This window comes from Nycticebus coucang, chromosome 1, assembly GCF_027406575.1.
Source record: "Nycticebus coucang isolate mNycCou1 chromosome 1, mNycCou1.pri, whole genome shotgun sequence".
Lineage (NCBI taxonomy): Eukaryota > Metazoa > Chordata > Mammalia > Primates > Lorisidae > Nycticebus > Nycticebus coucang.
Genome location: NC_069780.1, coordinates 5,023,648 through 5,045,379, shown reverse-complemented (window position 1 = coordinate 5,045,379; position 21,732 = coordinate 5,023,648). Strand labels below are relative to the sequence as shown.

Sequence of the window (21,732 nt, the reverse complement as noted above, 5' to 3'; positions counted from 1 at the left end):
CTGGTCTACGTGGGGTGGGGAGCCGTGTTTGTCTCCTGGCCGTGGCACTAGTGTACACCAGTACTAGTACTGACCGGTACTCCAGCGTCAGTCCCTTGTTTCTGTTGCTTCCTGGACACTTGAACCTCACTGACCGCTGCCTCGGGTGTGCCTGGGTGACACAGGCAGGCTCTGCTCTTACACAGGAGGCTTCCCCAGTCTGCACTTCCACCCTGCAGAGTTCTTGCTGTGTGCTGAAAGGTAATTTAACTGATCAGCTGGGCCCTCCCACAGCAAGTCCCAACAGGATGTTGCCCTGAAACGTCTTGCTCGGTCTCCGAGCTTTTCCCATTAGGAAGGACCCGCCTCTCACTTTTCTCCTGCCTGTGTCCCGCCCAGTGGAGGTGTGCTCAGCCCTGGGGCATCATTCCTAGGAAAAGACAATGTATCTTTTTCTAACTGCAAAGAAGATAAGCTTTCAATAAAGACGATTTTGATTCATTTTTCTGTTACCTAATACAAGTTTGCCCTATTTTTCCTTTATAGGAAGCTGAAGATGATGAAAGCAAACAGGAGTTTTATATGATTTATGGGAAGGGTTCTGTGCCTAGAAAGTAAAAACTACTTACTTTTTTTTTTTTTTTTAATTGAGACAGGGTCTTACTATGTCGCCCTCAGTACAGTGCTGTGGAGTCATAGCTCACAGCAACCTCAAACTCTTGGGCTCAAGCTATTCTCTTGCCTCAGCCTCCTGAGTAGCTGGGACTACAGGTGCCTACCACAATGCCTGGATATTTTTAGAGACAGGGTCTTGCTCTTGCTCAGGCTGGTCTTGAACTCATGAGCTCAGGCAATGTACCCGCCTCAGCCTCCCAGAGTGTTGGGATTACAGGGGTGAGCCACCACACCCGGCCTTGAAAATATATCTCAAAACCTGTAATTGCGCCTCTTCTTTCCAATAGTTTTGGTGGTATTTATTAATTTTGTCCTTTATTTTCCTAAATGAAGCTAATATACTGGTTAATCTGATTAAATGTCTGATTAGGATTAAAAATTTGTCATTTCGACAGTCTAATAATGTTTAACTTAATTATATGAAGTTATTGGGTTTTTTCATTTTTTCTGTTTTCCACTCTATTTTTCTATTTATCATACATTTTATGAGATGATGATTAAATTTAAAGGCTATTAGTGATTTTTAATTATTTTAAAGTTGTTCAAGAGCTTCTTCAAATGAGAAGCTTCTTAGAGACCTAATTCAACACACAAACGAAAGCAGAGATTTTTGATTGAAATGGGGCCGTAAGACCTAAAAGTTTACTGAATTGCCCACCTCAGTGCAGAACGTCATTCGGTGCACCTCCCACGTTCATGTTTCAAAAGCACTACAGAAGAATATCGAAGTAATGGTACAAATACAAGCTGCCATGCTCCCAAAGGGGACAGTAGTCCTCAAACTGCACGTGGAACTGTCGGCTGACAGGAGACTCTACCACGGGGTGACTTGAAATGTGTGCCAACTGAGGCATACGTGCTCAAGTGAGGGTCACTGAAACTCGTCTGAGGACACCAGTTTACAATGCATGAGAGTGGAGGTGGGACCTAGACGCGTGGAAAGTCAGGACTGCTTTTGTGAACTGGGAAATTAAACTGCTGCTGTTGTAAAATTTTAGTTTCTATCAAGGCATCTGTTGTAGGTGATTGGCATGTGTTCAACCGAGTTGTACAAGATTTTTTTTATTGAATATTTTATAAAGTTTACATATAACTTATTCTTCAAGAAATTTATTACTGAAGCATGGGAGGTATCCATTGTTACTTTGAGGTGAAACCAACATTCTCCAACCTGGTCGCACTCAGGAGGAGTGACCACTGCAGTGACATCCTGCTCTATGCCTCACCGTGTGGTCCTACTGTGCTTGAGAGGGAGTCTAACAGCATTCAAGTAACAGCTGAGGGGAATAAAAGGCACTTCCCATTGTGGCAGAAATGTGTGGCATTTAGAACACAGCCTTCATGATCCCTTTGAGTGGGGTTGAGCAAATCTTTGAAGCATGTAAATAAAACTCTCACTTCTCATTTCAGCGTCTTAGCCGCTCTGTAGTCAAATTTCTGCTCAACTTAGTGAGAACTCTGTGCTGGGCTACAGAGAGCGACAGTACACAGCAATCCAGGAGAACAGTCAAGGTCAAACCTTGATTTGTTTTCCTTCTCTTACAGCTTTCAGTCCTGCACTGTCTTTTGTCCCTAGTTCGGACAGAGATATTTTCTCCCTAGTTCTCATGTTACAGCAGGAGAACTTGTTACTATATCATGTCTGAAAGGAAAATTTCCACTGTATATTAGGGAAAAAAATTAAATGTTTCTGTGAAAGATTCTGCCACTCCAGAGCAAAAAAGCTGTCATAGCCAAGTAACAATGTTTTGTATTTATTTTTCGGTGACGCTATTGCTTATGTAGAATTTATTCCATAAGATCTTATTTTTATAAAATAGAGAGAGTATAAACTGAGAGATTTTGCAATTTGTGGAAAGACGTTATTATTACTTATTTTATTGGCTTCCAGTCTTATCAATATTCCTATGCCCAGAAATTTTTTTAACAACAATCACAGCAGAAATGGCAACATATTCTCAGATTGAGTTCCCACTTTATTCACCAGATTTGATTATTAATGGTTTCAGTTACTTTCAAGAATGTAATTCATACAAAAGTATAAAGATTTGCCATCCCTGAGGATTTTTAAAGGAACATGATTCAGTTTTTAACAAAAACTTAAAAGGAGGAGTTTGAGCGGCACTGGGCTGAGAATAGAGTTTCCCAGCAGGCCCATCCAGCTTTGGGTAGTTACGTTCTAATATACTTTCCAGGGAAAAAAAATTAGCTTCCAACATGCCTGAGCTTTTGCTGTTGTATGTGCTTTCAGCATCATACAGGTCCCCAGTCCCTTAACAGAAAATCATGGGACGAAACGTGCTAAGGAAATTGAGAATTTTTCTTATTTTAGAAAGGTACAACCCTTTGACATATCCTTGACAATCGTATTTCGTCCTATCTCCATCTGGGACTGGGCAACATGAGAAATCACACCCAACGCCATTTCTGCAATGAAATAAGTAAATAGTCTCGCTAATTGTGATAAATAATAAAAACAAAAATGCTAGTTTTTGGAGATTCTTAGATAATTCCTTATCTTGGGATAAGGAATTAAGGTTACGTATTTTAAAGGCCTCTAAGTAGTCTCTGGACAAGTATATTCAGAAATTGATGTCATCATGATACGTTTCCATACATTACTCATTACATTAAAATGCATCTCCGGGAGAGGGATCCTTCATATTGTGTTTGAAAACAAAACACACATTTTTATTAATTTATGAGCTAAAGTCACTAATAAAATATTAAGTGATAAATAAGTAAATAGATAATATTAAAAGAAATATCTAGATAAGAATTCACTACCAGTAAACTTGTACATCTTATAGTGTTATGACTATGAAATATAGAAAGAAAATGTTTTTCCTACTCTCACATGCTGGATATCCTTCTGACACCAGATACGTGGACAGGTTTTCCCCACACACCAAGTAATTCTCCAGCAGACATCAGCTGGGCATCCTACAATGCCATTTGGACGCTATCAACCTAGAGATGTTAGCAGACCCTCAGACCACAAGACTTGCCCCACTTCAGACACCAGTAGCAAGCAGAGGCCATTTCACTGCTGCTTTGGACCAGCCAGCTGCAAACTGGGGTTCCCACGACCCCCTTCTCAGACCTGGTTACTATGCGGGAGCGGCTCCCAGAACTCAGGGAAGGACTTAACTTACATTTACGGTTTCTTATAAAGGATATTATAAAAAATACAGGTAAACACCGGATGGAGGAGATGCCCAGGGCCAGGCATGTGGGAGGGCCACAGAGTATCCATGACCTCTCCAGGAGAACTGTGACCAGGGACGTCCCTGTGTCCAGCTATCCGGGAGCTCCATAGTCTGGGTCTTTAGACTTTTCATGGAAGCACTACATAGGAATGACCAGTTAAATCTTTGGCCATTGGTGATCAAATCAACTTTCAGCCCCTGTTCTCTCCCTGGAAGTTGGGGTGGGGCAGCAACTCCTGGTCCTCTAACCCTGTCTTGGTCTCCTTGGTGACCAGCCCCCATCCTGAAGCCATCTAGGGGTCTCTAGCCAGTGGTCATCTTATTAGCATACAAAACAGACTCATCACTACAGAAGATTCTAAGCCAGTGGTTCTCAACCTTCCCAATGCCGTGACCCTTTAATACAGTTCCTCATGTTGTGGAACCCCCAACCATAAAATTATTTTTATTGCTTCTTCATAACTGTAATTTTGCTACGGTTATGACTTGTAATGTAAATATCTGATATGCAGGATGTGTTTAGGCGACCCCTGTGAAGCGGTCGTTTGATTCCCAAAGGGGTCATGACCCACAGGTTGAGAACTGCTGTAGGATTTTAGAAGTTGTGTGCCCAGAACCAGGGGCAGAAATCAAATATGTGTTTTTTAATACATCACAATATTACAGACACGGTAATGTTTCCATGACCTTCATGTAGCTGGGCATTTTCAGATACTATTTGATTCCTATTGGATTTCTATAAGGCAAATAAAATAGGTATTATTATTAATATTAGTCTCAGTTTGCAAACAAGAAAATTATGGTTTAGAAAATTTGCAGCCTGAGGGTCTTGTGCCCAGGGCTCTCATGTCAAGTTCATGACATTTCGCTGTGAATCCAACTGCAGAAAATATCTATTATAACATAGTTTACACTTTCATGAAGTTATTCACACCCTCCACAGTGGTTCAGATGTCCTTATTCATTCACATATTAAAAATAAAATGTACTGGGTATGGCTCACGATTTCTACACGTTCTACCTAAACACTGGAGGAAGAGTCACAGGTGCACCTCAGCTTTCAGGAATTGCCTTTTGGAAAGAAGTAAAGGAGCTCTATCCCCAATTTTCTCGGAAGACTTGTTATATTTTCTGAAATATTTATTAGACACCTTTCTGAGTGGGAATAACTGAACTCAGCCTGTGCCGAGTAGGAGTAGCCATTTCCATGTTCAAAGAAGAGTTTGCATCATCTATTCTAAGCCCCTTATCTTCCCGCGAGGCCAAGATTAAGTGACAAAAGAACTCAGGAGAGGCAAGGACTATTTACAAGGCTGGGTCTCCTGACGTGGGGTTCTGTGTTCTTTCGGGGATTCCTCAGGGCAAAGTTCATAGTACTGTAAAGAGAGAGTTGTCTTCTCTCTCTGTTGGGCCTAATCCTGCATAAATGAGGAACAATGGCACAGGGAAGAGCAAGGACAGGCGCACACAGCAAGTCCAGGCCTGACCGGGCGAGGACACGAGCTCCTCACGGCCCCTTCTGAGAGAGACACTGGCCCTTTCTGTAAGCCTACGTGACAGGGTGGAACGAGAGCCACCTGCGCCTCAGCACTATGTGCCTGTGGTGGCACCGGCCTTAGTGAAAGCCTCCAGGAGTTTGAGGGACAAAGTTAGGTGACAGAAAATGAATTAGGTTCTTGGATTTCCTTGTCCATGATTTATCACCAATCGAATCCTGACCAATTAAGATTCTCCCTGCTCCTTTTAATTGACAGCTTTTTAATGAGCCGCATCTCTAGCCTTTGTTCCCAGCACTCAGGCTGTTGGCTGTAAAAGCTTTCCTAGAATGAGTCAGGTGCTTGATATGATCCTTGGGGGAATCCCAATGGGCAGGCTGCCAAGTTACCTAAGTAGCAGGTGACCTTTGCCTAAGAAAAGCACCTGAAAATCGACTGATCACTGATTTCAAGCTGTGTTAAGAATCCCAGAATATTTTTAATTTAATAAATATTTAGTAACCAAGCACTGAGGGTGCCAAGGTTACATCCACATGAATGGCAGCACAGAGTCACTAGGAGCCAGGTCCCTGGGACAACGCCCATGCCAACGTCTCCTCCTCGTTGACAGGTAAGAATCAAAGAGGTATTCGTGCCTCATTCTGTAGCACTCTCATTAGTAGGATGATAGCAAAATGAGTAGATATTCCCACTCACTGGGATGCATCTGAGTGTACCTGCCACATTCCCGTGTATGCAGGAACGCTCAACTCATATCATACACAATGCTTTCCCAGAAATACTGTATCTGGACATGCAACGGGATTATTCTTAAGTTCTCTCTTGATATACCGTACACACACTTATTTTTTAGTGTTGAAACAATTTTCTTCTAATTCTCAGCCTACAAAATGAAGATGCTGCAATACCAAGGAAGAGTTCAGGAATTCTCCTTGCCTGGGGGGGACTCGCGCTGTGTGAACTGGGAAGGAGCAGCGGGGGTGTAGGGAGAGCTCCCGGCGTGCACAGAACCTCTGAAGGTTTGCAGCGGCCTTCCTGGTCTTTGGGGTGTTTGTTCATCCCTGTCATTTTTCACAAGTTACTTTGCACACTTTCAACAGCACCAGAGTCCAGAGCCAGGCTTATCCTGCCAATCTTTCTCCACTTACTCGTTCCTTCACTTCCCCACTCTCTCGGTACTCCAAACTGCTAATTGCATTTTTTTTTCCACCTGCCATGCCTACTCTCGGGTATTTCCTTCAATGTTCTTCCCTTCAATGTAGAAACTACTTTTGAAGTTTCCACCAAGCATTTCTCTGTTTAGCAGGAGGCTTAGGGCTAGAATTAAAGGAGTGTTTGCTCACTTAAAATCACTAGAATTGGAGCTGTGTCTTTGAGAATACTAAACAGATTTTTAGTACAATGGAGTTCTTTAAAAATTCAAGGTCTTTAGGACCTGTTGGGGTATTTTTAATTCAGGGGTCCTGGTCCATGCACTTGGTGGTTAGTGAATGGGATTCAGAGAATATGAGAACCTCCTCTGATTATAAACAACAGAAAGTATGAGTATGTATGGACAGGGGAAGCTTTCATTTATTTTCAAAGGAATTTGTGATCCTAAAAGGCCCACAGTTAGCTCCACAGCAAAAAGTCCAGCAGACCAGCGTGGCTGGAACATTAGGGTTTCAATCACTCTTTCCTCTTCTTTTCAGGCCTTAAACAACTAAGTGAGAATAGCAGAGTCACCGAACTGGGGCCCAAAGAGTCACTGGTAAGGAGTTAAGAGCTAAACAAGAGCTAAACAGTTGTGATGGGCTCTACGGTTTCTCTGGCCCTTCTCCTTCCTCCCTTCTGAGTTGAAGAAAGGCAAGACCAAAGGTGGTCATGACTCTCCTAGTTGCAGGAGAGAAACTGAAGATCAGCCTGCTGGCTTATGTTTATCCACGAGACTTGACAGGAGTGGAGGTGGGGCAGGTCCGGGGAGCCCTGGCTTTCTTGTCTAGTGACTCCAATTTCTGACAGTGATGGTCTAGTGGATTTTTACCTGGTACCAATCCACCAATGAAGGAAGTCATTCATTTGATTTTAGGGAAAATGTCTTAGCTCAGGCTGCTAAAACAAAATGTCATTCTTGCCCAATGGCACTCTTCATCTGGCTGTTTGTTTATGACCTCTGAAATATCCCTTGTAATAAACTGGTAAATGTAAAAAACAAGAAAAACAAAATAAAACAAAATACTATGGACTGAGTGGTATAAACATTAGTTATTTATTTCTCACAGTTCTGGAAGCTGGGCAGTCCCAGATCAAGGCACAGATGCAATCCTCAGTGAGGACTCTCTTCATGGCTTGCAGACAGCCACCTTCTCACTGTATCATACTTGGCAGAGAGAGCAGGCACAGTGTTTCTTCCTCTTCTTGCAAAAGCACTAATCCTGTCATGAGGGCCCCACCCTCTTGACTCCATCTAAACCGAATGACCTCCCAAAGACCTCACCTCCAAACACTATCACACTAAAACATATAGAACGGGGAGGGAGGGGATACAAACATCCAGTCCATAACAAGGGTGGGGGGAATGGAAATATTTCAACCCAAAGGAAAGGCAGCTCACTCTGCCTCTGTTGAAGTGTGGTGTGGGAGCAAGGGCTCCTTTCTAATATAAAACATGGTGTAATTATGCAAGACATGCTTTTCAGTGAGCCCTGTGGAATTATGTTCCTTAAGCTCACAACTAGACAGTGAGGAAATCTGTCCTTTATGCCTTTCGACGCCATACGTAAGGGAGCACACGTGGTGGTTAAGAGGCCAGCACCGGAGCCCTAACTCCCGCACTTGTTTCTAGATCCACCGAGTGTGGTCTTTGGCAAGTTACCAAAATTCTCATCTTACTACTTTCATCTGTGACATAGGCAGTTAATATTTGGCAGGGTTGTTGTAGGGAATAAATGGATGTTCATCCGTAAACTGCTTAAAGCTCATTTGGCACTCCATAAGCAAGCCCTTAATTAAAGTTGACTGTTGTTTATTAAGGCTTTGGCATTTGTTCAGTAAAAAAAAGTCTTTCAAATTTTGTTCTCTTATCCATGCAATTTTATGTTATATATCATACATTTTATTTAGAAAGTCTTACCCACACTGTTTCCCTCCTCCCTTTTCCAAAATTATCCACAAAATGTTCAAGGATTGGCGATACTAAAGGATATTCAAAGTTACATTCAATTTCCCTGGTATCATTTATTAAAGAGCTTTTCCTATCCTCAAGTGCCTATTTTTGCAACTTTGTCAAAAATAGGCTCACTATCGATGTGTGGATTTATTTCTGGGTTCTCTGTTCTGTCCCATTGGTCTATGTGTCTGTTTTTATACCGGTACCATGCTGATTTGGTTATAATTTGAAGTCAGGTAATATGATTCCTCCAGTTTGTTCTTTTTGCTTAGGATAACTTTGTCTATTCTGGGTCTTTTGTGATTCCATATAAATTTTATAATTATTTTCTTCTTTTTCTCTGAAGAATGTCATTGCTATATATATATATATTTTTTTTTTTCTTTTAAAGACAGAATCTCACTTTGTTGCCCTCAGTACAGTGCTATGGTATCATAGTTCATAGCAACCTCTAACTCCTGGGCTCAAGTGATATTGCCTTGGCCTCATTAGCTGGGACTACAGGCACTTACCACAACTCCCAGTTATTTTTTAGAGTCTCACTCTTGTTCAGGCTGGTCTCAAACTTCTGACCTCAAGCAATCCACCCATCTTGGCCTTCCAGAGTGCTAGGATTACAGGCCTGAGCCACCACACCAGCCTATGTCATTTTTATTTTGATGTGGATTGCACTAAATCTGTAGATTGCTTTGGGTAGTATGGACATTTTAACAATATTAATTCTTCCAATCCATGAGCATCGAATATCTTTCCTTTTTTTTTTTTTGTCTTCTTCAATTTATTTCATCAATGTTTTATAGTTTTCATAGTAAAGATCTCTCATTTCTTTGGTTAAGTTTATCCCTAGGTATTTTATTTTATTTGTAGCTGTTGTAAATGGGATTACTTTCTTGGTTTCTTTTTCAGATTGTTTTTTGCTGCCATATAGAAAGGCTACTGATTTTTGTATATTGATTTTGTATCCTGCAACTTTGCTAAATTTGTTCATCAATTCTAATAATTTTGGGGTGAAGTTCTTCAGGTTTGAGATACATACATAAGATCATATGGTCTCATACAAGGACACTGATGTCTTTTCCAATGTACATGCCTTTTTCTTCTTTCTTTTGTCTTAATGCTCTACCTAGAACTTCCAGCACAATGATGAATAATAGGGTAAAAGTTGCCATCCTTGTTCCAGATTTTGAAGGGCTTTCAATTTTTTTCCCACTTACCCGGTTTCCCCGAAAATAAGACATCCTCTGAAAATAAGACCTACTCACAGGAAAGATGAGACGTCCCCTGAAAATAAGACCTAGCGCATCTTTGGGAGCACACCTTAAAATAAGACACTGTCTTATTTTCGGGGAAACAGGGTAGTATGATGTTAGCACTGGGTCTATACATGGCTTTTATTATGCTGAAGTAAGTTTCTTCTATTTCTAGTTTTGGAGACCATTTATGATGAGAGGATGTTAAATTCAATGCTTTTTCAGCATCCATGGAAATGATCATACAATCTTTGTCCATCATTCTGTTGCTATGATGATCACACTGGTTTATTTGCATATGTTGAACCATCTTTGCATTTCTGGGACAAATTCCACTTAATCATGATGAATAATCTTTTCAATGTGTTGTTGGATTTTGTTCAGTAGCAATTTGTTGAGAACTTTTGCATCTATGTTCATCAGAGACATTGGCCTATAGTTTTCTTTGTGTGTGTGTCTTTGCCTGATTTTAGTACCCAAGTGACCCCTTGGAGAATGAATTTTGGAGTATCCTTTTCTCCTTTGGGGTATATCATTTTTCATTTGACTGAGTACTACCATAATGACAGCTCCAGCCTAATATCCAACCAGAAATGTGTAAGGTATCTAGTAAAGTGAGCACTTTTAGTTTTAGCTTTTTTCAAAATGACAGCTTTATATGGACTATAATTTTCACATACAAATTTTAGAATGTCTTATGAAGTTCCTAAAAATATTCAGCTGGAATTTTGATTAGCATTTTGATGAATTTAAAGATCATTTAGGGAGAGAATTAACCTCTTTACAACATAAAGTCTAAAATAAGGGAATGTCCGTCCATGACAGATTTGATAGCAGACATGTGTAAAATATTCTTTGGTGAAATCTTACCTATTCATTGTTAAGGCATACATAACTTGTAGTTTGTTAACAATTGTGAATGCAATTCCTCTTTTAATATTAGGCTAATTTGTAAAAGAACTGTTAATTTTTGAGTTTTATATTTTATCTGGAAATCTCATGAATTCATCTCATGAAACAGATGATATATTGATTCTATTGACCAGATAATATTGTCTGAAAACAAGGACACATTTATTTCCTTCCTATGAAATCTTACCTTTATTATGTCTATATCTTTTCTTACAGCTTTGATCAGAATTTTGTGCTATGCCAGAAAATAGTGATGATGGGTATTCTGGCCCTAATCTTAAAAGGAAGATACCTATGGATTTGCCAGCAAGTATAAATTCTATTATGGATTCTTGTATATAGCTTTTATCAAGTTCAGGAAGTGTTCTTTTATTCCTAGGCTAAAAGTTAGTAAAAGTTATATGTAGATTTTGCACTTAAATGCTTTTTGTTCTTAACTTGAACTTGTATGTAAGTTGGAACAGGTACATTTACCTATAACCTGTAATAGCTTTCATTCCTAAGGGTCATACATCAGTAAGATGTTTGTAACTCAGGGACTTACTGTGATGGACTTTGTTCGTAAGTGTGAGTTATATGTAAGTCAGGTGTTTGTAAGTCGGGGACTCCCTGTGAGGCCAGCTTGGGATTATTATTATCTAGTTCATGATTTTCTTATTAAGAATATTTTCTAAGAAGGCATAAGTTTTAAAAATCAACACAAAAACAGTAAAAAGGGGGAAGAAATCCTTTTTATATGGTCAACCGAGTGTTAGGAGGAAAATACCCTGGAGTCTCACAATCTCAAAACTGATATTCAAACTCTCAATCTGTTTGATTAAAAAAGTTTAATGAGCTGTAAAATAAATACACTTCCATTAAATATTAAATAAATTATTTACAACTTGAAAAAATACTTTATCTTCATGCATGTTTATGTATAGAAATAAGACGTAGCATAAAAAGTGACAATCGAAGGTTTAAAACCATCGAACAAGAAGGCTCCATTTTCTTGTCATTGGCTGAAAGAAGAGCCACCCCTTCATGGCTGGGACTTGGCAATGACTCCGATGGGCTCTCCTGTTAGAAAATAACGTGTTACAGATAAGCTAAGTTCCAACGTAGCTCTAAGAAAATTCCAATTCCCAAATCAGGAATCAGAATATCTGTCCCTTTTTTTCCAGTATGTCTTACAAGAAACACTAAGAACTTTTCAGAAACAAACTATCCCTCGGGCTTCATCCCCTCCTCACCCCTGCTCTGGTTGCATGCCCCCTTGCGGGGAAGACTGTGCTCTAAGCTGTTGCATCAAATTCTGGTTTATTAAAAAGAAACACCAAGCATGAGAAATAGTTTTCTTAACCAAACATATGCAGTGGACATAATTACAAACAAAGATAAAGTGACTCAGTGTATTTATGATATACAGGTAATTTAGGATAATTAATACCAAGAGCATAATAATAGTAACTACCAGTTAATAGGCAGCCACCGTGTGCTGGCCCAGCATATTTCTTGTCCTAAAATCACTCTGGAACCACTGATGAGAAACTTCAGTGGCACTAAATAGCCAAAACTCATCCTTATTCATGTTGATGGTCTTAGCTTCACCGCAGTTAAGCCAACACCATAAAGTTTAATACAGTAAATACTGAGTATAGCGTTGGTCTGAGTAATTATCCATTTCAGGAGTTATTGAGGCAATTCCATAAGAGGCTCAGAACTTAGTATCTGTCCTTAACCAATGCTGAACATAGTGGTTCTTCAATCATGAGAACCATCTGAGATGTTCATTCAAAACAGAAGGTCTGATTCAGGGGATTTAGGGTTGGGCTGAGGAGTATGCACACTTACAAGCACCTCAGGTGACTAGTAAGCCACTGAAGGCGGAGATCAGTAACTTAAGAATGTGACATTGTCTTTCTGGAACATCTGAGGAAAGGGCATTCCTCCTTCTGACCGGCTCAAGTGATCTCCCTGCCCCCTTGCTTCTCTGGATGCTTCATTCATTAGCCGTTCACTTTCATTGTCACACCTCTGCTTATAACATGCTCAGCTTTCCCTCTTTGCAAAAACCAAAAATATATAGACCCACCAACCTACCTCTCAAATTTGTATTCTTTTACTTTGTATTCCTGTGTTCTAATGAGCACTCAACCTGTTGCTTCCACATTCTCCCATTTTTATTGCCAGGGCTCCAACCGAGCTCCTTGTAGAAGTTCAACCCATCACCACAACCTTATCTCCCCAACACTCATCTCAACGAGGCTACATTTTACACATCTCTCAGTATTCCCCCTCCTTTTCCTTCAAAATTGCTTGTCCCGATCTCATCAGTACTTCAAAGTTCACTTCCAATGCCACTCTGAAAACACATTTCCTGCCTCCTAAAAGCATCCGCGTGGAATCTTTCTATCACTGGAAACTTCTCATTCTCCATTAGCTAATTAATTTCTTATGACACCAATTTTACATCCCCTAATATTCTCATTCCTTACACTTTTTTTTTCCTATCTACTAAATCCTTGGTGCTTTGAGACTAGAATTGATGTCTCTCATATTTATATCCCTTAAAATACCAATTAAGCAGAGTCCATTTTTCTTTCTTTCTTTTTTTTTTTTTGTAGAGACAGAGTCTCACCGTACCGCCCTCGGGTAGAGTGCCATGGCATCACACGGCTCACAGCAACCTCTAACTCTTGGGCTTACATGATTCTCTTGCCTCAGCCTCCCGAGCAGCTGGGACTACAGGCGCCCGCCACAACGCCCGGCTATTTTTTTGTTGCAGTTTGGCCGGGGCTGGGTTTGAACCCGCCACCCTCGGCATATGGGGCCAGCGCCCTACTCACTGAGCCACAGGCGCCGCCCAGCAGAGTCCATTTTTAATATTGAACCCAATACTGAATTTAGCTCGTACTAGAAGAATACAGTAATACTTTAAGGTAGCCTGTGTGCACAGTGTACCCATAATTAGCACATCCCTTATTTTTCTTGAGACAATATAGTGTTGTACATTTTAAAACTACAGGATATGATCTAAAAATAACATTCAAAACTCAAACCTTAATATTATCTTCCGTTAAGCTACAGCAGGCACATTTCCATTTTCTTGTCTAAGTTTCTTTCGTTCTTCAGCTTCTCCTTCATATTCCCTGAGGTATCGTTTGCGAAGCCTTCAGAAAACAAGACATTCTACTGTTACAAAGTTGTATTAGTGTGTATGTTTTTAGTGATTGTCGTCAGTACAGAGAATCCCTTTTCAGGGGTCCTTATAGACCATTACGTGTTGTAGCTGTGACTTAGGCTAAGTGTTTTCTATTTGTTTCCAAAGATGTCTTAATGATTATTAAACATCTTCCTTAACTAGCAGTTGTTTTGTTCTGTTCTTCTGTGTGAAATGATAACAGTTTGTCTGAGGATATCTCTCCAAAACACATTTGTGTATCTAGCTTGAGGTACTAGAAAACCAGGATAAATTCTAGGCTGTGCAAAACAAATTTAACCCATACATCAAAATTTATGTGCATGACAAAACAGTTTCTTATGTTGTCTTTTTATCATGATCTGATCTAAAATAATACCAAAAATTGGCATAAGATAACCTCTTATCTCCTGGATGGCAGTAGAGGTAGAGATCTGGTTGTTAAAGTAATTTACCCAGACCCAAAATTAGATGAATGAGTCCCTTGCTTTTCCCAAGCTCTAGCAGTACATGAGTCACCACAGAGCCATGCACAGCCTCCCCACCTTCCCTCGTCCAGTGGCTTCTGTCTGACAGACAATGTCATCTTGGTATACCCATCAGGGCCTGCTACCAGGGACAGTCTAGTTCTCACAGTCACCGGCTGTGCAGTGAAGTTTGTGATCTGTTATTACGAGCACAGGATGCTGCTCCTGGAGTGAACAGTGATGGAATTGTCTTTACCTCCTACGCTACATCATGTGGTGGAAATGTTTTTTTTTTTTTCTTTTTAATAATTGAGTTCCCATTTTGTTATACTTGACAGTAACAAAATGAGCATAAGCTCTAAGTAAATTCGTGCCATGTAATAATATTTCTAACTCATAATTTTGCATTCTAATATGACCAGAAGGCACCTCTTTTTTGTTTGCCACTATGTTGAAGTTGTTTGTGATTTTTAGCACCAGCACAGTATATCTGATACTATGACTCTCTGCTCTGAGCCAGGCCTTAATTAGCTTCTGGAAGACTTGCTTAAGCTCAAGATCCCACTGATGATACCAACACTTTCTGATATTTGAAAGGACTCATGAATAGATATATGACATTAAAAATACTCATGAATTTTGAGTTTAGAATCTTCTAGATCTTCTGAAAAGGGATTCACAATTAAGTTTCAATGGTGACCACAGTTATATATAAATTTTGACCATTTTCTATGATCTTTGTTGATGAAGTATAAAAATATAAACCATAGATCACACACCCCTATTAGTATTCATATTCATCTAAAATATCAGTAGAGCAAGATAAAAATATTTAAAAAAAATTAAATGTTGTTAAGACTTTTTAAGCAGTGGCATACTTACTGGACTGTAATAACAACAGCAATAGCTGTGAGGCTCACAGCAGAGACAAAGGCTGCTACGGCTGCTAATGCCATTTTGGATAAATCACTGTCAATCATGCTGTGCGTTTTCATGGACTTTTCCCCACATCGTTCACCAAAGTATTCCTGATGACATCTGCAAACAATCCACGTTTAAAAATTATACTCACTAAAGATATTCTGTGTGTTTCAAGCTTACTTTCCAGGTCATAAATGGCCAGTGAATTTTAATATTGAAAAAGAAAGTCATGCCATTCTTGTGTTTTAAAATCATGAGACATAAAGTGCACTCTAACAAAGGCCCTGTTAGTGTGAGAACAGGTTGGGATGAGTTTGGGTGTGATGTTCCGAGAAGACACACCTGTCATTCTTCACGCTCCTCCCATGATCCACTGACGAGTTCAGTGGCTTGTCATGCACCTAATACAGCTACAATCACTTATCATGCATGTGGCCAGTGGGGGGGGGTAATTAGAACAACACAAAAGATTGTGTGAAAATTACCTTTGGATCCCCCCTTTTTTAAAAGAGTAAAAATATATATATTATAAAATGATAGTTTTTACCAGGGGTCAGCAAACTACAAGCCAAGTCTGGATTCAAATCTGGTCATTTGTCAGCCTTTTTTATAGCCTGCAAGCTAGGAATGGTTTTCACATTTTTTAAATGATTACATTTAATTGTTTATGTAAGTACACATATAATCTTTGGCCACTGAGCCTGAGATATTTACTATCTGGTTCTTTAATAAAATTTTTACTGATCCTTGGTTTTACAATTAGAAAAATTAATGGTTTCCTGCAGTTAGGGGTTTCAGACATGGTGCTGGAAATACAGAATTCTATACAGTTTAGGAAACTTACTTGCATGTGACTACTTTCAAGTTCTCTATGTATTTGCATTCTCCGTGAATGCAGAAGTTTTGGAATTGCGCATCACATGGATTCTTCTTCTTTTTGTTTCTTCTAGATTTTCCATTTTTGCCTCCCTTTTTCTTTCTTTTGGGCTTATCTGACGTCTTTTCACTTTCTGTCTTGTTTTTCTTGGGTTTCACTACCTGTTCCACTAAAAAAAATAATATTTATTGACAACAGGCCCTCTTAATCTTGAACATCACTCTGGGGACAGAAGAGTGAAGTCAGAGCAGTGGGAGCTCCGTGGTGTGCACTCCACACAGCACAGACACGTTAGGGGGCAAAGAGAGTATCTGTGCCGTGTGGCACTGAAATGCCTAAATACTTTGATTGTTTTATTAGCTAAGACACATACATTGAATCAATGTGCCTCATCATCATTATTATTATTGATAATAGTTTTGTGATTAAGAAAATCCATTAAAACCTTTAAACATTTCTTGAATTTCTAATGCATGCCAAGTTCTTGGTAATGAGGATGAGTTAATTAACTCACAGGACGATTGTACCTACTGTTATCTGCGTGGGATAGATGAGGCATGTGAAGTACGGTGAAGACAAGTGACTTTCCCTGGACAAGCAGCTAGAACATGGCAGTGCAGGAGTGCCACCACCTGTGACCTTTCTGCTATACTATGTTGTCCCTTGGAAAAGGTCAATGCTATTGATTGAAATGGGAATTAGTGGGCACTGCCTGCAGGTAGAAAAAACTGAGGATTATAAATTAGTTACTCAATTTTTTCCAACTCCCAGCAGATAACTAATCGATACCTTTCAGGGAGCTCATTGCTATGGTCAACCCATTTGAAAACAGAAGTCCAGGTACATTTGTACTTGATACTTCAGAGATCTATCTTAACCTATCAGATCTGCACACCTTTTGTTCAGTCTCAAAGTTATACAAGGTATAGTCTGTCCACAAGCTAACGATTGAGAGGGTCTTTCCACATAAGCCCTGTGCCGTTTTTTACATTAATCTCTGAAAAGGTTTATTTGAGTAGTTAGCAAACAGATGCCCAATAAGAAGAGGAAATATCATTGGTTATAACAGTCACGCATCATCTATCAAATAAAATAATTAGAAACACGGTGAAGGTCAACCAGGGTATCAAAGATAGGATTCCTTTGATTAAGGAAATGGCAAATAAATATTAAGAATATTTTTGCAAGTTATTTTAATCGCCTTTAATGCTATTAAATCTCTGGGTCAATTTAGTCAATTTAGAAGCAATGTTTTATAGGTGGTTATGTAATTTTTATATTGAAATTTCCTCTCATGATAAAAAAGCACAAGATAGTATAAGTCCTCTAAGAAAAATATTTTAAATAAACATCACTGCATTTTATCAGATAGATTACAAATTATAGACAGGAACAAATAATAGACAGTCACCACACTGAAGTACTGCAATAGATACTAACCCCACGGACATTTAACTTAGCCTTTCAAAGGAGGTCAGCACCATTTTCATTCTATTTCACAATGCATTGCAATTTTGATCACTAGCCTAGCCATTTGCACCACTAATAGTTTATTTGGCCTTCTGAAGTGTTAGCAGCTTGAGACATCTTTAGAGGAACAGTTTCTAGACACTTTGAAATGGAGAGTTCACTAAAACTTTCACTACCTGTCACTTAACTTTAGTCACTGTCCCTGTGGTACCACTTACGTACCTTCACCTATTCTAGGAACCAGACAGGGCAGGATGGCTTGGAAACTCAAGTCAAGAAAGAAGAGGGTTTAGCTTTCAATCCCTCTATTCCTGCCCCCACAGCACATGCTCCCAGGATATCCAGGTCTTATTTATAAATGACCTCTTCTTCCCTCAGACTTCAAATATGAAGGTACTAAACAGTATTTATTTTTGGAATCCTCGTTTTAAGCAAAGGGTCGTTGTTAAAAGTGAAATAACAGTACAAGTGAGGGAAGCTACTATTTATCTGACAAATGGAATTTAGTGTTAAATTATGACTTTAGCGATATAAAATCTATGAATATATGGCCTTCTTTAATATTTTCAGGTAATATTATCGTTACTATTATTTTCACCGGTTTCTCCATACCTAGGACCTAAAGGCTAAAGTCCAATTCCCCATCACTTCCTTCTGTTCCCCTGCTGTGTCAGAACGCAGTTACCTGTGGCAGGGTGGTGTCCAGGAGGGGATACGAGAGCTGAGATAGGGGTGGTCCCTGTTTAAGTCTCTCAGACAGAGCTCCCGTAGCCCCGTGGAAAAGAGCATGCTACCTCTTAGGCAGAGAATCAAACAGATTGGGGTTCTAATTCCAGCTCACCTTTCTGTTACCTATGTAACAGGTAAACATGGGCATGCCAAACAAGGAGCTTTTTCGAGCTTCAGTTATCATAACTGTAAAATGAGAACAACAATTCCTATTTCATAAAGGTGTTGTGACTTCAAAGATAAGACCTAGAACAGTTGTTAGCACTCTGGACATACAGGAGGTGCCACAGGTTACAATTTCTGTCCTGGTTTACCTCACGTGCAAGTGATAGATGCACACACAGGGAAGCCACTAGCAAGTGTGGGGAGTGTTACTTCTTCTGAAGCAGTTTTGCTCTTACAGACTCACACCTCATAAGCTACATTTTGCTCTCTAGCCTCCACTCACCTCTGACGGAATCGTCTATGATATACCCAGATATTTGTGGTTGGTCATCATACTCTGCTGAGTCGTCGTAGTCGGTTCCTGAGGACACTTCACCACTAGAAGGCATCTCACTCACAGGCGGGATCTCACTTTCTGAGAACACCTGACTCCTTGAGGTGACCTCAAATCCATCAGCACTGTGGTCCCCAGAAAATGGTTCTCCTTTCCCAGAGGAGGGGTCGTGGAGACCCAGTCCAGCAGCATAATGGCCTGCAGGGGAGAGAAGCAGAAAGGAAGAGGTAAGGTAGGGTGCCTTTCTCTCCAGGAGCTGCCTCAGGTAGGAATGTTTATCTTCCATCGAAGCACATGTGATGGAGTTACTGGGGAAAGAAACTTCACATTTTGCCAACAAGCAAACTCACTGCTCCAATTACGGAGATTCTTTTATCAAGGTTTTCTAGTTTGCATTAATTTACATAACAAAAATGCTGCCAAATTGGCAAATTAATCTAATATAATTACTTAATTGGTAATATTTAATTATCCTCCATCACTTCACATTCCAAATGCTTCTGTTTGCAAGAATGTATCCTGTCTCATTTCAACAGGGTTCTAGATAGAAATACCAGATTTTCTTTACACGTGCTTGCATTTGAAAAAGATGATGTATATAAATTATAAAAAGTAAAATAAATAGTAGTTGACAATAACTGACATTGTTGTGTTTCACTGTTATCGTTACATAGAGAACACCACGTAGGATCTGAGCCAGAGCTTCCAGCCACAGCTTTATCTAGGTCTCCACAAGGCAGCCAGAGCTTCCAGCCACAGCTTTATCTAGGTCTCCACAAGGCAGCATTGAAGCGCAGCTCATCCTCCGGGGGACACCGTGAGTCCCTCGACGGAGGAGATGTAAAGCTGAGGAATCCCTCCGTCCGTGAATTAACTACTCTGAGAAGTGCGGAAATCGCTTCCCCTCCCTGGACCTCAGTTTCTCTCTCTGTAAAACGAGGGGTTAGGATCAAACGTCCCCTAAGGTCTCCTTACGCTGTGAGGACACCTGGGGCGTCTGCCCGCTTCCCTCCTCCTCCCCGGGTGTAACTCGGGGAGGGCGCTACAGTGATGCCCTCCCCAGGGTCTGGAGTCTGGGGCGCCTACGGGCGTTTTGTGCAGAAGCAGCCGCAGAGCCGCAGAGCGCCGTGTCCTCACCTGAACCGAGGATCCAGAGCCACAGCAGCAGCGGCGCGGGCGGCGGCAGCGGGGCTCTCATGGGTCCCTCGGGGCGGCGGCGTCTGGGTCTCTGGGGCAACTCGGTAGGGAGCTGCGGCGGGAGAGCGGAGCCTGGGGGACCGGGACAGGGGTGCGCGCGGCCGCGTTCCGAGCCCGGCGGGCTCCGGGCGGTGGGTGCTGCGCGCTGGGCTGGGCTCGGTTCGGAGCTCGGGCAGCAACGCGGCGGACACCCAGGTGAGTGAACGTGCCCCGGGCGCGGGCGCACCTGGCCCTTTATAGCCGGGCGGGGCGGGGCGGGGCCGTGACGTCAGCCAGGTGGGCGGGACGGGACGGGGCGGGGCGAGGCCGCGACTCCGCACGCGAGCTGCGGGCACAGCAAGGGGAACCCCCGGCGCGAGGGGGCCGGGCTCGCAGCCTGATTCGGAAGCCGGAGTGCAGGTGGGGCTGGGACCTGACACTCAGAATTCCCGCGGTTCAAACTGACTGACATGGCTTCACGTCCTTTGGTAGATCTGAACGCTACAACAGACAGACAGTTAATAGAAAAGTTCCACATTAACGTGTAAAGTTCTTTGAGGCCAGATCGACTGGACAAGGATAGCCTATTATCTTTAGCAAGGATAGATGAAGTTTCTTAAATGAAGAGGACCTCCTAATTAAAAACGAAACAGAACAAAAAATTGCTTCTTGTACGTGAGTCTCCATCCATCTCAATCCCTTCCTCATCCACTTCTGTGAAGTGGCCAGAATTTCAAACCACCTCCCTCCCCACTTCTTTATGTGGCCCGGGGCTCACCAATATCGCATCTCTTGACTCTTTATTGTTGCCAAACTACGTACGCACTGGAAACTCCACTTGCACTGTCTGGGCTCGAGCAGGAACCTTCCTAGATAGCGATCGTTTCTCCTGTTTTGCAGGTGGATAAAGGACAGCTTAGAAAATGCCACGAAGGCTGTGTTAAACAGTTTGATGAAAATATTTCAGATTGTATATGAAACCAGCCCATTGTACCCCTTGACTGCACTCATGTACACAGCTATGATTTAATAATTAAAAAATAATAATAATAAAAGAAAATAAAGCAACTGTGAAAAAAAAAAGAAAAGAAAAGGAACAGAAAGAATTCACACAGATGATAATGGCAGAAGCCAAGGGGATTTGAATTTCAATTCATCTGACCCTGACGTCTGCTTTCTTTTGCTCTGATGAAGAAATTTATGATTAAGTTGATTTTCAAAAAGAGGATTTCTGCAAGAGCAGCGCTGGGCCTCTGGGAGTGATCCCTGCTGGTGGCACCCTGGACAGAGCCAGAGCCTCTCAGATCACAAGCGAAAGGGGTGAGATTTAAGGGAGCCCTCAGAACCCAGTGGGGCATAATTAGGACAGTTCAATAACATGAAGAGAAAAGGAGCTGCCTGGCTGGACTGACTTGGCTGTAGAGGCGACTCCACAACTGGGCTTTTCGAGACTTTAGGAGGAGAAAACAACCTTGTTCTGTTTCCTTGTCCTGGAGATACAGATCTCTTCCCTGATTGTTCCAGTAAAACAGCCTTTTTAGGAATGTGGGTCACAGTGCATCTGTCCTGATTCTAGGAAACATTTTAAAAGCTGACTTACTTTTTAATGACATATCACAGGGGGTGATCTAAGTAATATCACACTCTTAGCAGGATGGAGTAGTCATGTATCCTGCCTTCTAGTCCACATTTCTCCAGACCGTATTTTGTGTAAGCCATCTGTGTTATTTTTTAGGGATGGGG

General features: G+C 41.1%; 1 protein-coding gene across 1 annotated transcript; it reads right to left on the bottom strand.

Moving 5' to 3' along the window:
* Nucleotides 1–11,487: 11,487 nt before the first annotated feature.
* On the bottom strand, nucleotides 11,488–20,202 carry AREG (amphiregulin). Its single transcript, XM_053594717.1, has 6 exons — nucleotides 19,951–20,202; nucleotides 18,763–19,011; nucleotides 16,083–16,284; nucleotides 15,200–15,355; nucleotides 13,711–13,821; nucleotides 11,488–11,728 (listed from the first exon to the last, which is right to left on the bottom strand). Exons 1-5 carry the CDS (start codon nucleotides 20,009–20,011, stop codon nucleotides 13,728–13,730), a joined length of 762 nt encoding a protein of 253 aa, XP_053450692.1. The 5' UTR covers nucleotides 20,012–20,202; the 3' UTR covers nucleotides 11,488–11,728; nucleotides 13,711–13,727.
* Nucleotides 20,203–21,732: the final 1,530 nt, after the last annotated feature.

Excerpts from the sequence above, each read along its gene's own strand:
- AREG (XM_053594717.1), bottom strand. The coding sequence starts at position 20,011 with ATGAGAGCCCCGCTGCCGCCGCCCGCGCCGCTGCTGCTGTGGCTCTGG. Across the intron at positions 19,012-19,950 it reads GCTCTGGATCCTCGGTTCAG|GCCATTATGCTGCTGGACTG; the intron begins GTGAGGACACGG and ends TCTCCCCTGCAG. Across the intron at positions 13,822-15,199 it reads GCTGTTGTTATTACAGTCCA|GCTTCGCAAACGATACCTCA; the intron begins GTAAGTATGCCA and ends TGTTTTCTGAAG.